Source organism: Ambystoma mexicanum, chromosome 7p (genome assembly GCF_040938575.1).
Source record: "Ambystoma mexicanum isolate Mex_15411 chromosome 7p, UKY_AmexF1_1, whole genome shotgun sequence".
Classification (NCBI taxonomy): domain Eukaryota; kingdom Metazoa; phylum Chordata; class Amphibia; order Caudata; family Ambystomatidae; genus Ambystoma; species Ambystoma mexicanum.
The window spans coordinates 445,728,677-445,745,144 of NC_090939.1; the positions used below are offsets into that span (position 1 = coordinate 445,728,677).

Consider the following 16,468-nt stretch of genomic DNA (forward strand, 5'->3'; position numbering starts at 1 on the left):
CCTGGCACAGAAAAGTGCATGCAGGGGCTCTCAGGCATGGCCGGGACGGGCAGGGAAGATGGACGTTTTCAGCGTTTGAGTTGTTTGTGCATCTGTGTGTGGTTTGGGGGAATGCTTGTAGTGTCGAGGGGTGGGAAGGAAACGGGGTGGAACAGAAGCCAAATGTAAGTGTGTGTGTGTGTGACTGTGTGTGTTGGGGGGGTGGTATAGAGGAGTGTTTGTTGCGTGAAAGGGAAGGGGCAGGTTAGAGAGTACGTGTAAGTGTTTCTGCATGTGTATGTGTGTCTGTCTGTGAGGGGTGGGGGCTGTGTTCAAATGTTAATGGTGGGAGGTGGAAGGGAGCAAAGGGGGGGTTCGAGTGGTGGAATCATCTGATTTCAAAGGTGATTCAGAGGGGCATCGCGTTCAAGAGGTTCCGGGAGAGTGAACCCCCCGAAAAATGATATTTCAGAATATTGAAGAGTGCACCAAATTGGCCAACAAAAATGTCCTCCTTGGTGTGCAGCCTTCAGTATTCAAGAAGATAATATGTTATTTATTTAATTTATTTATTGTATTTGTTGCTAGCACCCAGACCCAGAGGTATCATGGCACTAAAGGTACAGTGTTAGGACTCAATGGTCACAGTATGGTAAATGCATACTGTTAGGACAGTTTTTCTGAATTCCAACTAATGGTTTAGTAAAACCATTCAACTGAGGCAGTAGAAGACTCCATTCTTAGCATAAGGCTGCACCACCTGAGTTCGGGGTAGCGAAGACAGAGCAGCCAGGCTTATCTTAGGAGGGAGAGAGGGCAGTAGATACAGTACAAGTGAAATTGTCATACAAATGATCCAAAGAAACACTGAAACACTATGTATTGTAAAAATAAAGGATTTATTTAAATACAGGTAGGCCCAGATAAATCTAGGGGTTAAGTAAGTACTAACACATTATATGAAATCACAATATAATACACAACACTATACTTGAAAGCACACAGGCCCAAGTATAAACGTTATTTGGAACACCTAACAGTAGTTCTAGGGAAGTCAAAACCTTGTTATACACATTTAGTATAGGTGAAGCCTATTCTTTGGGAGTTAAAGACCAATGGTTACTTTGAGATTACTTTTGGTAATACAAGGGCAGTAGGCCCTTCCAGTTGTACAGTGACTCTTGGAACAAATCGCATAAACAGACAACTGGACAATATACTTTTTGGTGAATAGTGAAACACTTATTCTAGGTGCAGTCGAAACCTATAACTACTTTGTCATAACACACAGTTATACCAGGTGAGTAAAACCCAAGGATGTAATATACAATTACAGATGCTTTGAAAATCAGGGAACCCCACATTGATGTAAGAAATGACTCTGGTAACTTGTTTTGGATGGCACACAGCTAACACAAGGTAAGTAAAACCCACATACTTTAACTTCACAATGAAGGGGAAAGTAAAACCCAATCTCCCACTTTACTGAATAGTTATTCTAGGTAGGCAACAATCTAATGTAGACTTATTAAGGACAGGCTAGCAGCAAGTCAGGGGAAGCAAGACCAAGTTTGGGGACACTCATACAGTTATCCTAACAGGACTAACCTGGTGATACCAACAGTTGGAGGACAGTCATACAATTATCCTTCAGGAATAATCTGGTGAAACCAACACATTACTTTTGTAAAGAGGCACAACCTAATCACAGGAGAGTAAAATACCTTTACATCTACTTTCTTTTAGACTGGTAAAACAGTGGCTAAGGAAGAAAAGATGTTAACCATACTTTTAAGAATAGTGCATCACACATTCAAGATCAGTAAGACCTTTTGTAACTGTTCACTCTGAGAATTACAGTTACCCACCAACTCCTTACAAGTTAGTAAAACATCATGAGTGTTCTCAGTGGCAGAAGGGGGGTCACTAGGTCTAGTGACCAACAGGCAGTGTTAGAATATGTTCTTTAGTAGCAAAAGTCAGAGTTTCCTTAGGAAAACTGGCAAACAGGTGAGCGCTTTACTTTTAGGGTTGGAAAAGGGTCCAGGGGCTTCACAGAAGACACCCCAGCAGGATTCTAGCAGTGGGACTTGGTGCACTGGATGAGGGACCTCCCAATCACAGAAAACACCCCAGGACTATACAGAAATCCCAACAGGCTTAAGGTAAGCCAACACAGTACCTCAGCAATGAAGAAGAGATTGCAGCAGGAGAACTTCAGGGACTGCAGCCAAATACCCGGTCAGTGGATTCCTTGTCCTGGAGAAGGGACTTTGCAGCAGGGATCGATGAAGAAGGCTCTAGGCAAGATTTCTCTCGCAGCTGAATGCGATTCTGCGGATTTGGCACTTTTTCAAGGAGCACCTGCCTAACCTCTGGAATTTTTCCGGAGACTCTGAAATTTTAAGCATTTCTCTGGGTCTCCGGAAAAGTACCTTGAATCTCAGGAATTTTGAGATTCTTTCCATTCCTGTCATATTCTCCACCTGATTTGCTGCCGCCTGTAGCCAATCAGGTGGAGAATATGACGGGATCCGGAAACGGAGCAAAATGTTCGTGCCCACTGCCTGCACCACTATAATTATAGTGCTTTCAATCCATGTAATTGGATTGAAAGCAGTATTATTACAGCAGCGTGCCACGTTCATTTTGCTTACCATAGCACTGTAAATCATTAATTCAATGCTATAGAAAGCAAAATGAAGGCGGCGCCGCAGATGAAATAATGCTGCTTTCAATCCATGTCATTGGACTGAAAGCAGCATTATTTCTGCTGCGGCGCCACCTTCATTTTGCTTACTATAGCATTGAATGAATGATTTTCAGTGCTACTGTAAGAAAAATGAAGGCGGCGGCGCTGCCGAAATAATGCTGCTTTCAGTCCAATGACATGGATTGAAAGCACTATTATTTCGGTGGCGGTGCCTCCTTCATTTTGCTTACTATACCATTGAATACATTATTTTCAATATTATAGTAAGCAAACTGAAGGCTACAACAACCGAGTTTACCTTTTTGACAGATGGGCGGGGTGTGTGGGCGGAGATGTGTGCAAATGGGCAGATTCTTGTGTGGCTGTAGGCGGGGCATACATCTCAGGAATTTTGATTTTCAAATGTAGGCAGGTATGAGAAGAAGACAGAAAATCGCGGTTGAATTCTCGTCGTTTAAAAGGTCCAGCACTCTCGTGAGGGGACTTTTTGGACTCAATTCGTGTCTCTGGAGATACACCAGGATTCCCACGAAGTTTCACCGAGATTCTGAAATCGGAAGACCGTGCACTGCACAGTGGCTGGAGGTCCCATGGTATTGGGGTATTGCAAGAACGCAAGGTCGCAGCAACCCTTGGGATGGCTCAAAATGCAGGGCTTCGTGAGTCTAGTGGGTCTCAACAGGCTCTGGGTTTGGGTCATCGTTTTCGGAGACCCCAGGTCGATTGGAAGGAAGGGCTGCAGCAGGCTCCGGTTACACAGCAGACTCTCCGGTCGCTGGAAATCATTCCCGCCGCTTTTTCTTTGTCATCCTCTTTGGTTTTCTGTTCCAGTGGTCGACATGACTTCAGCTTCCAGGTTTCCAGTATTTATCAGGAACTACAGCACAACCTCTGCATTCTCTCCCCGCATTTTATAAGAAAGGGGCATCTATCTGTCCAATCAGGACAGCCAGCCCCCCACTGGGATTTGTCCCAGTTGAAGGAAGGCATAAGACAAAGAATGAGGGAGTTTTAGACTCCTCCCCCACTTCCTGTGCTTACAGACTGACTGGAAGGTGGGTGGGGTGTCCAGGGGACTCCCGCCAAAGACAAAACTTAAACAAAGGAATTTCTCACCCTGGATGTCAGGGGAAGGAACAAGAAATGACAAGAAATACTAAAATGGCAGAAAAAGAAGACAGGGGCCATTTTGGTAAAATGAGCACCCATAGGTGCCTTTAGTGCAGCTGTGATTAAAGTCTGCGGTAAAGGTGCACCAAATTAGTAAAAGGTATCACTGCCTCCAGCCATTAAATGTAAGCTTGTCACTGTAACAGAATTGTTACAGTTTTAATGTGAAAGGGGATACCTTGTATCTCCCCAGCACTCCATATAAGTGCTGATGTGCTGGTTACACAGAATAAAATGTAAAAGGGATCCAAAGATCCTTTCTACCCTTGGGAACTGTAGTTCACTCAAGGTTAGCACAAGAAAGTTAAATGGGGAGCCCCTAGGACAACCCAGCAACAACAGGCACTTATTGCCAATAAGTTGTTAGACATGAGAACTTTAAAAAGACACTATGGAGAGTCATAAAAAGAGTTAAAGATTAGGTGAATGTGGAAAAAGGTTCCCACTGACTGAGGTATTAATGAAAAATATCCCACTAGAACAGCAAAAAGGTCTGGAGTTGAACCAGGAAATTAAGATTTACCAGCTCTGTGGAAATCTTACCTAACGCATAGGATATGGTAGTTGTGTTACATCATAGGTTCAGAGAAGGTGGGGCAGTCCATCTTATTTACAGATATCTGTTGAACAGGACGTTTTTACTTTCTTACGGAAGAGTGCATAGGTAGGTTCATCTTAGGTCTGCTTACGGACGGCGTTCAGAGGGTAGGAGCGGTGGTGGTGAATCAGGAGCCCCGCTCTCTCTCTAGCGAATCTGGGTATGTTCAAGGCTGATGTGGTGGAGGATGTGAGAGATGTGGTCGGAATGCTCCAGGCCCCAAACTGCTCTGAGGGCGTTGTTCTGGACCAGGTAAAGTGAGTGATAGTTTGTGGTCAGCGGGTGCACGTACATCTTGAAACGCCTACACCTACAAGGAAAGTGAAATCCACTGGTGCACCCTGTTGGTCAGTACCCAGGCTTTCAACTGTGACAACAGCATATCCTTGATATGATATGATATAGCATTTATACCTTGCCTATACACAAGTGTTTCTTTTACGGCCAGCATGTAGGAAGGGACCTGCGCAAGATACCCCACATGCTTCTGGAGTTGTTTCAATAAAATATCATTGCTTGCGGAGTCTAAGATTGGAGAGTCATAGATTAGAGAGTCATGTGTCACATGGTCATAGTGTACAGAGTCATAGATTACAAAGTCATAGATTACAGAGTCATAGGTTGCTGAGGGATGTTGTTGAATCAACTCTGGCGACTAGTCCCGCTCTGTGGAAATGGCTGGTACTAAGGAAGTAGGCCATCAGGAATAACAAAAAGATAAAAAGAGACAAAGTTGCTGGACTCTGTGTGGGCACTACAGAAAAACAGACACAACTGAAGGAAATGTTAGCCCTACGGGAGGCAAAATTAATGCGTTCACTGTGACAGTGTCAGGAACATTGGCTCAGACCAGCATTTCAGTCCCTTCTCCAAATGATGTTTGACAAGAAAGGTTCCCATGCTACAGCATCATGTAGTAGCAACAATATATGGGATAGAGCTAAAGGCAGACATGCTGAGAACATGGTGCCAAGTCATAAATCTGAGGATCCTGGGAATTCATGCTTAGACAGGGAAACAGAGAGGAAAAGTGCCCTTTGACAAAGCCAAATAAATATTTGGGGGAAACCCTGCTTACCTCCCCACAAAATGTCAAAATAATTCAACAGCTCTCAACAAGTAGCCTTGATGAGACCCTCCAGGTAAGTGAAACAGCCTAAACCTTTATGAGATAGCCTAACCATTGTGAAGGGTCCAATAAATAAATAAATAAATAAATAAAGGGTAGTTGTTTCCCTGAATAGTGTACTTTCTTCAGGACCGCACATCTGCCAACAGAAATTAAATCACTTCTGGGAGCGGGAGTCCGGCGAAAAGGTGGTTAAGCAAACCACAGCTTCTCCCAGGCTGCACAAGAAAAAAGGATAGGATACACATGTTGAGAGTACCTGTGACTGTCGACCCTACCGAACCCCATTTTCCCCTTGTCTTACCTCAGAGAAGTGAAGGAAAGGACGATGTACCTATGTGTCTTGCCAGAACCACCAGGGATGAGTCTGAGTCTATAGATAAGTTACAAAATTCTTGAAGAAACAAGCAATGGGTCCAGAAAGCCAAAGAAGAGACCAGGAAACAAAAGAGCAACACAATAGAACACTCTAAAAGCCACTTGGCGCCAAAATGATCGTTGAGGAGCACTGGGTCTGTGGAACAGGGGCATTTAGATGCCGTGTTCGGCATGTCCCATGCCAGATTGGTTCATTGTCCTGGGATGTGTTGACATAATTGGCATTGCAGGATGCGTAGTGGCCTTCAGAGCCTGGGCCACCAGGGCATGTAGTGTGGAGTGCATCCCCAGTCCCACAGGCACCAATGCAACGTCCAGCTCTGTCATCCGCGGTGGTGCAAAGGGCACCTGTGGCGGCATTGAGCTGTGACAACCAGGATAAAAGGACATCCAGAGGGGAACAGCAACAAAACTATGTTCAATATCTGGGAAGCTAGAAAGTGGTATTCCCAGATTTGACATGAGCCACAACAAAAAATAGTACACCTCATAACAAAACTGTTACTTTAGTATCCTGGAGTGGCATGTATACATCAAGAAACATATGTTTTCATGCATGCCGAAATCGTCCAATCAGGCTAAAGGAGAAGAATTCTAAGCGTGGTTGTAGGGTGGCAGACAATGAACAGTTCTGTCTAGTTGAGTTGTGATGGCTGTTTACCACCTGCCTGCCCTCTCCCCATGCCACTCCCACCTCTCCTCCCCAACCTTTTGAGATGGATTTGTAGAATCTGGCCCGGTATGCCACCCTAGTTAAAGTGAACAGGGCAACTCTGAGAGTTTAGCCAAAACACAATCGGGGTAGCAATGGAAAGCAGTCAAGACTATTCTCAGGAGAATGTGAGTGTGGTCAGGGGTCCACAATGAGGCCACAAAGTGAAGCACACAATAATTGAATTTAGACAGTAATGTACAAAAATACAATATTCATTCTAGGCCCAAAACACACATTTAAAGATTAAACATGCAGGTGCTAATATTGCACAACACTCAATAATAAACATATATGCAGTTACCATATGTTTTAAAATCTATTCAATTACTTAAATTAAAAAATAAGGTAAGTACATAATGGAGTAAGATGGAACCAAGTCACAAGAAATATGCCCTAGCTTCAAAAGTTCAATCCCTATGAAGAGTGGGGCCTTGTGCCCAAAAGTCACAATGCTTCTCCCGCAGAATGTATCTGATTCAAGTAACATACTTTTTTTGGTGAAATGTTCAAAAGAAGAGATGCAAAAAGTGACTAAGTAAAAATGTGTTCTTATCTTTCAGGTTTCACTGCTCAGGTGTGACGACCACAAAGCAGTGGAATGGAAGGATATACAAATATTTTTATCAATGTTATCTTATGGAGGTCTGGGGAGACAAAAGCGTTATGTGTTCTTACCTCCTTGACTATGATTTTTCCAAAAGACTGAATGGGTTATCTGGGAGTTGCTAGAGGTTGCATTTCCCACCACAAAGTTGTCCAGGAGCTGCAGGTACAAATTTGGCAGGAAGGTGACTTATACCACATGCTGGCTACTATCAAAGTTCTGGCTGGAAATGTGGAATGGCAACGGTTCTAATGGTTCTAGTGATTTAGCCCACTGGATAGTTGGTTAGTCCACCAGGTGGTCCAAGGACACTTCCGTGGTTTTAGGATGGCTGGATCCTCGAGAACACATTGAGACTGGTTGGTCCCATGAGTCCAGGGGGTGAAGCACTGCTCAGGGTCTTTGCAGATCAGATAGTCCAACAGGGCTTCACTGGGCCAGATACAAGAAGGGATAATGGGCCTCTTCAGAAGTCTTCCTCAGATTTTCAGTTGGCTGTTCTTCTAAACAGGATTCTTGGCTCCAACGTTGATCTGAAGAAATGGCTGCAGGAGTTACCCAAAATCCTGGCTGGAAGCAAGTCCAAGCCCACCAATGGTAAGGATATGACCATTCAAACAACCAGCAGTGTTTCAATCAGAGGCCACTGTTGGTTTCACTCATGCCCCACACCGAGACTTTAAGGATGTGGAGGGGGACCGGACAGTCCCACCCGCTTCCAGAGCTATACACACACAAAGGCATCAATACAGTGCATGACCTTATGTGGGATTTCTGGACCCGGTGAGGCAGGAAGAAGGCCAAACAATAATATGGCCAAAGAATAGAAAGGTCTTGTGGGTGGCCATTTTAGGGCACTACCCACGTTTAGTAGCAATACACGCTAAACGCGAATGTGCACTCTGGAAATAACACATAAATGGTCAAAATATAATTGCTGCCACCTGCTTGTCTTTAAGCGCTTACAAAAGTACCCAAGAATCCCAAGTGTTAAAGACTCGGCTGATACTAGAGTATCCCCATTGCACTGCATTTTAAGATGCTGTGTGCAAGGTTCAAAAGGGAAAGATAGTTTCCCAGTGCTGATAGCAAAAAAGCCAGGGGAGTTCAGCTGACGGCTTCACTTCCCTGAAAAGTAAGGACAGGTTCAAAAACAAAGGCAACAGGTTTGGGGGTCCATAGAAGTACAGAGGGAAAGTAGCCAAAAGAGAACTATTTCCTAACACTGCCTAATTGAGAAGGGTTGGAGGGAATGGTGCTCTAGATGTTCATTTAATGCTAATCATATAAATCTTAAATTAGTACAATTACTAGTACTTTGTAAGAAGCAGTGAAGGTTTTGGGTTCAGTTGGTTCCCTTGCATAGAAATATGTGTATCACCTTCAAGCCCAGTAAAATAAAACCAATGAAAAGCTAGCAAGGGAGGTAGAGTTATATGTTATTTTCCGTTCGTTTCATCATCTATCAGTCCAGATGCTGCCCTCCCTACTTGATGCGAGCAGCTCATTACTGAGGGATGATGGACAGGCGGAGTGGTAGGAAGAACAATGAGCACAACCACATAACACTGCTTTATACATCTGTGGAAACACTAGAGTGGGGTAGTATGACGAGCGAGCTCTGGTGCCAATGCCCTTATCCCCCCTCTTCTCACCTGTCCCCTCTTAACCCCCTCTTCACCCGACTAGCCCCCACCCACCCTTCAACCCCGCCCAGAAGCATTACTGTGTAAATGAAGCTAGATGCATCATGTGAAGCGGGGGTCAAGTCCAAAAAATAAATGTGGGGGGACTCAACAAACGCATTGGGATGTGACGCTGCCAGAAATTAGAATATCAAGGTGAAATATGCACAATTCATTAAATTGACTTGCATAACCACCCAAATTGCACAGGACGAATGGCATTTGCCTTTCATAAAATCAAAACACACACAAAACCAAGAAAAGATATTTTCTTGTAATAGTGCTTTTGGAAACGTTCAAATGTGTGTATGTTTTAAACTCCAAGAACAAATAAAAATGTTTTCCCGGGAACATGCAGTACCGAAATGGGACATTTCACCTTTAGTTGTTTGTTAGTTTTCATCAGGTTGTATAGTGTAGTGGTGAAGTGTCTGACCTGACAACTGCGGTTCGATCCCTGAGGTCGGCTCCACTGGTGTAACAGGGGCCCCCACAATCCCTGCGGTGAAGGGGCCCCCGCCAGCACATGTCCTGGAAGGAGTCCCAAAAAAGATTTTATTTTCTCAACAAACAAAAAAAGTTTCGTTTTGAATTCATTCTGCATGAATAAAGAAATGATTTCTGTAACAGAAATCATTTATTTATGAAGGCAGAGTGACTACAAAAAGAAACTTTCTTTTTGACGGCTGATGGCTCCGCCCAACCCATGACATGGAAGACCCTAGGCTGGAGGGCTCCACGTCATGGGGTGGGGGGCAGCCCTATGACTTCAAAAATAAATAGTTTATTTTTGAAGTCACTCTGCCTTCATAAAGAAATTATTTCCGTTATGGTTCGGTCCTTAACTGAATAATTTCTTAATGAAGTTAGAGTGACTTCAAAAAGAAACAATGGGGCTCATTCTGACCATGCCGGCCCGGAAACAACGGTGCTGGTAAAAGGTTGCGCACTTAAATGTATAGGTGGCTGCCTATGTGAGTGTATGGTGAAAGGGTGAACACAAATGTATAGGTCGCTGGGTGTGCGTGTGTGCGTGTACAGTGAAAGGGTGCACACCTAAATGTATGGGTGGCTGCCTGGGTGTGCCTGTATGGTGAAAGGGTGCACACTTAAATTACGGGTGGCTGCCTCAGTGTGCCTGTATGGTGAAAGGGTGCACACTCAAATGTATGGATGGCTGCCTGGGTGTGCCTGTATGGTGAAAGAGTGCACCCTTAAATATATGGATGGCTGGGTGTGTATATGGTGAATGGTGTGTGTGCCTGTTTACAGGGGCACAACAAAACCTGCATTGTGGGGGTCTAGCCCTTCACATGTTGGGGAGGTGCTAACTTCACGGGTGGTGGGGAGGGGCAAATTTATTTGTGTTGGGGCATCTAACTTCTTTACGCGTTTTAATGAGACTATTCTAGTTCAGCTTTAATGTTACAAGCAGTTAACTCTCTATCCTTTAAGTCTCCTATTCCCTCTCTACCCTTCCAATCACTCCCCTGGCATGCAAGTTCTAGACCCACATCGCTATTTCAATTACCTAATAAATGTGGCATTTGAATGCAGGTACTAGCAGTGAAATGCTTGACGTTGGTAATTGCTGGGCCCTCATTAACAGCAAAACCCAGGTGCCGTTTAACATCTGTGTCATGTTCTGTCCAGCAACTGCTCTAAAGGTCAGCCAAGTCGAGTCAACATAGCCCGAAATGTCAGTGGGGGGGAGTGATGAAGCCCAGTCAACTCAATGGTGTTGCACCACTACTTGTGTTTAATGCCTAGCCTTATTCTTCCTCGTACCATTACTTATGTATGAGCCAGTACTTGTGTACTCTGCCTCATACACAAGTATTGGATGAGGTAGAGGTAGATGGAGGTAATGCCTGACTTAGCTACCTGTAATCTTCATTACTCCTAGTCCCACTCTTCCTCATCCCAGTACTTATCAATGAGGCAAGGAGCCTCACACGTAAGCTCTGAGACAAGGAAGAGGGACGTGGAGATAATTCTTGGCCAAGGAGCTGATTTATAATGGTTGTCCATGTCCACGCTAAGCAGGCATGATATGTGGTATTAGTGGCTAGAGAGGCATTTTGGTGCAGCCAGTCTAGTCATTCCTCAGTATGATATGACTTTCTTTAACTGGGAATTTCTGATAAAGCAGTCCTGCTAAGTGTAAATACCTGGCTACATTGGCATTTGGGTGCCGCCAGTCTAGCCATTTCTTACTGCGGCATTGTATATTTTTCTGTGCATCTGTTATAAAATTATATGATAAAAATCATTTATAACGCGCCTGTACACAAGTGTTTCTATGCGCGACAAGACACGGGAGGGAAGATAGAGGGAGGACAACAAAAACGATCTCAATAGGCCTTGTGTCATTGTGAGAACGAGAGGTGCAAGAAGAAAGGGAGGGGTAAGTGCAAGGGAGAGGGGAGGGGAAAGCAGGGCTGCAATGCTCTAAGTGCAGCCAGGGCAGCGCAGCTATGAGTAGTGCAAGGCGATCAAGGGGCTGCAGGGTTACAGTTACAGTCCCTAAGTGCATGGTAGGCACGAAGACAGTGCAAGGGTGAGCAATCAAGAAAGAGCCTGGACTCAGAGAGACTCTGAGGGTATCCAAGCAACCAGTCGGTACAGCAGACAGGTAGGTCAGCAAGGGAGGGAGAGAGAGAAAGCAGAGGAGAAAAGGAATGTTCTGAGCTGCTTCCGAAACCTCAGATAGTCCGGCTTAAGTTTGAAGGGGCAGGGAGGCCATTCCAGAGGGAGGCACCAGCAGAGGAGAGCGATCTACCCCCCACTCTCTGCCTGGAGAACTTCTAACCCTTAGAGAGTTAGAGGTAGTTCAGCGAAGGGCTCGAGAAGGAAGGTATTTTGGAAGAGAGCATTGGATGTAGTGTGGGCCCTGGCCCCAAAAAGCCTTGTGGACAATGCAAAGGGTCTTGAACTTCATCCTTGCAGCCACCAGGAGCCAGAGGAGAATTTCAGGGCTGGAGAGATATGATCCCTGGGCTTGAGGCAAAGGATACATCTTGCAGTCCTGTTCTGGATTAGTTTTTATGACAGAGCGTAGAGGAAGGCAGAATGAGAAAGAGGCTGTTGCAGTAGTCCATCCTAGAGAGAACCAGGGCTCTGGAGACAGTGAGCTGCTGGTGGAAAGTGAGAAAGGGAAGAGTCCTTTTTGAGGCGGAGCAGCTGGTAGGGGAATTTCTTGGTGACATCCAAGATGTGAGGAGAGAAAGAGAGAGCGGCATGGAAGATGACACCAGGGTTTTTTGCCCCGCAGGAAGGTGAAGGAAGAGGGGCCAAGGCGGACGGCCAGAGTGAGAGAGGGAAAGCTGGTGCCAGGGTCCCAATGAGAAGGATCTATGTCTTACTGGCATTAAGGCAGATTTTGTTGGAGGTGCACCAATCCTAAATCATGGATAGACAGTCAGGAATGAGCGAGAGAGGAGAGGAGGCTGAGGGGAGCCTGAAGGAAAGCTGAGTCATCCGCATAACACTGAAAGTTAGAGGCAAAGGTAGAGATTAGGTGGGCCAAAGGGGCCAAGTAGAGGTTGAAAAAATAGGGTGAGAGTATAGAGCCCTGGGGAACGCCACAGGCAGAGAGAGGTGGCAGAAAGATCGGGACCAGGTTGGACCTGGGAGGGGGGGTGGTCCAAGAGGAAGAGTTCAGTCACTCCAGGGCCTGATCCGTGATGGCCAGGTTTTCACAGAGTCGATTGATCAGGATGGCGTTGTTGACTTTGTCGAAAGCAGAGGAAAGAAGGAGGGTGAGAACAGAAGGAATGCTGGAATCAAGATTAGAGAGCAGGTCTTCATGGGTGTTCAGAAGAGCAGTTTCCATGCCTCTGACAGCTCTGAAGCCAGACTGATGGTCATGGATACAACCAACAGTTTCAGTGTGGAGAGTAAGCTGGGAGATGGCAAGCGTTTCCCAAGCTTGTCCAAGAAAGGGGTGATGGAGATTGGGCAATCGTTTGCCTGGCAGGTAGGATCATTAGATGGCTTCTTGAGGAGTGGGTGCACAGGGAAGTACCTAAGGGGAGAGGGGAATGTTCCAGTGGCTAAAGAGTGATTACAAAAATCGGCCAAGGCTGTAGCGAGGGTGTCAATATGTTCCTTGATGGTTCTGGAGGAGCAGGGGAGCACCTGTTTGGACAACGCTTTAATACATCAGACTTGTCTAGAAACCTCGTCAGGTGTTGTCAGAGAGAAAGAGAAAAAAGGAGGGGGAGAGGTTGAGATGGCCAAAGGGGGCCGAAAGAGGAAGAGGGAGAGGAAGAGGAGATAGAGGATAGGATGTCCTGAGATTTAGCGGAGACGTGAGAGGCCAGAGGTATACAGAGGGCCTTGGAGGGAACAGGAGAGGTAGAGACCGCAACAGGATTGACCAGTTCCTTGCAGATTTTAAAGAGTTCGGCCATGTTGGTAGAGGCCGCGGAGACACATGCTTTAATGTGTGCTCTCTTCTTGATGAGTGTTATTGCTTTGACTGGCATTTTGGTGCAAGCAGTCTAGGTATGTCTAAATGTGGCCTGGCATGCTTTACTGTAATGTTATTAAGTGTCTACACTGGTCTACATTATGCAGCCAGTTGGACATGTTTTCATTGTGGCATGGCATTTTTAATAGCAAAGCATTAATGTTCCTGTGCACTGTTGGTGACTTACATGTATTGGATTGGTGTTACCCTACAAAACAATTGCAAACACTGTGGCTTTATAGCCAATTTTTCTCAGAAAGTGTGCTGTATATTGCATAAAAATACATATTTATATCTTTCTCCTATTGCAGTGTGCGGCATACCCCTTTAGCAGCACGTTCGTGTATATTGCGCAAGCGTGACAATCTAGGCCAGCCCAGAGTGTGGCGCGACCCGTGATTTGTTGCCGAGTTGGGGGAGCCGCCTCAGCATGGCTCGCAGGGGGGCCCCCACATTGTGTGTTACGCCACTGGTCGGCTCTAATTCATGCATTCAAAGAAGACCTTCATTGTTTCTCATTTTAGCTGGGGGACTGAGTCCACCCTCTGAAAAATGTGGGTGGTCTCCGTCCACCTGCGTGTACCCTCGACTTGAGCCCTGATGTGGAGACGTTCAGTTGGTAATGTTGCCTCAGGCTGCCCGGAGCATACAGGACCCTGACAGGATCCATTCACAGCAACGTCACTTGGTTACACATTACCTTCATGTCAGTATATATTGTATTCACGTCTCCTGAACGACCCCACCTCCAAATTAATTTGAATTGGCCTGTTTGAAAGGTCAAATTGTAAACCCATGATAGCTTGTTGGTGTAGGTAAGTATCCTGCTTTTAATGGGTCATTTCCAAGTGTGGTGCCTATATCAAAAACACTTTCCCCTCTCATTCGCCTTTTCATCCTGCCTGCACATTCTTCAAAAGTTAGCGCATATCTGCAACTCTGCAATGGGAGCGAAATTCACCTTGCAGGCTGATGCTGTACACATGTGTATTTCTTTTTACTTCTCTTCCAGATGTATAGCGTTGCTTGGCCATTCCTGACACTAGCTGTGGAGCCCTGCAGCACAAACTCACAGCAAGCGGGCAGCCATGATGAGGTGCCTCTGTCTCCCCTTATGACCTGCGATCAGGTTCATGCGGGAGTGCTGCATAACCTTGTGCAAGCCATCAATTATGACTACAATATTATTTTCTTTCAGGGCGATTCTGGCGGACCCCTGGCATGTCAGCGGGACAGCGACGGAAGATGGTTTCTCGCCGGTGTTGTCAGCTGGGGTTTCGGATGTGGGCGACCGAATTTCCCCGGAGTGTACACACGTGTGTCAAACTTTGAAATCTGGATTCGCAAGCATTTACCATCTGGTGTGTAACTACATTAGCCCGTTCGAATGAGCATTACAAAAAACCTATTAAAATGAATAGAACTAGTTATTTGTTGTCTGTTCATTTCGATTTAACATTAAATACCAAAGCAGAAGAAGCCAATATTCGAAGGATATATTCAAAATCTAAGGAAGATGATGATGGGGAATAATAAGACCACATGTTGCCATTGATACTCTGATGAATGGCAACATAATGCACGCTGCTTAAAATAGCACAAGTCTAGGATATGTGAGCTTCGGTGGCAGTCTAAAAAAAAGCCTGTAGCAGGATTGGCGAAAAAGGAGGAAATGGAAACAAGAGGGAGAAAATAAATGTACAACGGAAACAAATTAGGGGGGGAAACAGCATGCTAACTACAGGTGATCATTATACCATAAGAGAGACATAACCATCATCTCCATTGGGTGTAGGAACCTGTGTCAGTGTTCTCTCTCTCTCACTCTCTCTCTCTCTCTCTCTCTCTCTCTCTATCCCTCTCCCTTTATCTCTCTCTCTCTCTCTCTCTCTCTCTCCTTCCAACAGTTTGAAAGGTGCCACACCGAGTAGGGGGGTGAGGGCGTGACCTACAGCACCTTGGTGGCAGAGCTAAAGTGTGACACACACACACACACACACATGTTTTAAAGGCATGGTCTAGTAACATTTTTTATTGTCCCTACGGGTCGGCCATGTTTTTTTAAGCATAAGTAGCTCGATTTTAGAAAACTTTCCTATGGACCTTACCCGAGTTTTCGTCCATTAAACGCACGCGAAAACAAGCACCAGGGAGCTGCCATTTTCTGATAATCCTATCTTTTCCCCGATCGCCCTGGCTGACCTGCTTTTGCGGCACTAAATCAATTCCCCCGCCCCTGAGCCTGACTTTATCAAACATTCATATTCCCCGCCTCTCTCCGTGACGTTACTGTGCTGCGTAGGCAAACGCGCCCAGTCGTCTTGTGCGCGACTCCACACAGAACCCGGAAACCAACACAGATCAACTCACAACACAGCGCGCCACAATTCGGAATATGAAACTGTACTTTAAAATGAAACAGCAACACAGTACATTTGGTAAAGTACATTTATTTGACATTAAATGTTTAGAGAATATTCAGCAATTGCCATATGAACTCCGAAAGCCATTTATTTTCTTTTATCTGTATCCGCAATAACTGTTCCGTTTCATCTTGAGTCACGCGCTGTTCCTTTATGGTACACAGGGTGTTCATTTTCGTAAAAAGAATCACTTTGGAAGCACGGTGAACACGAAGCTGCAGGTGTCTGCTGAAGAATCCATCCACCGGTGTCTCAAACAGATGGCAGTGGCAGAATGGGATCAAATACCTGTTATGAAAACAAAAACATTATAATTTGTCTCGCTAGCCGAACTTCATTAATATTACTCATTTTATTTATTACGGCCGATCAGAAACTATTTGCTTGCAAGGATAGTTCAATGGAGTATGTTCGTCTCTAAAATCAATGCGAAAAGTAATGAGATAAATTGAGATAAAGTGATAAACGACAGTTAGTCTACATGCGTGAGGAATGATATGATATATGATATGGCATTTGTAACGCGCCTATTCTCAAGTGTTTCTAGGCGTGACGAGGCAGGTGGGGAACAACGGCAGACAGACAACGATCCTACTAGGC

General features: G+C 45.2%; 1 protein-coding gene across 1 annotated transcript in view; it reads left to right on the forward strand.

Moving 5' to 3' along the window:
* TMPRSS7 (transmembrane serine protease 7) overlaps positions 1-14,814 on the forward strand; it is a 731,423-nt gene extending 716,609 nt beyond the window's left edge. Inside the window, exon 21 of the mRNA XM_069636244.1 lies at positions 14,644-14,814. Within this exon, the coding sequence (XP_069492345.1) occupies positions 14,644-14,814 (171 nt within the window). The remainder of the gene's footprint in view (positions 1-14,643) is intronic.
* The last annotated feature ends 1,654 nt before the right edge of the window (positions 14,815-16,468 follow it).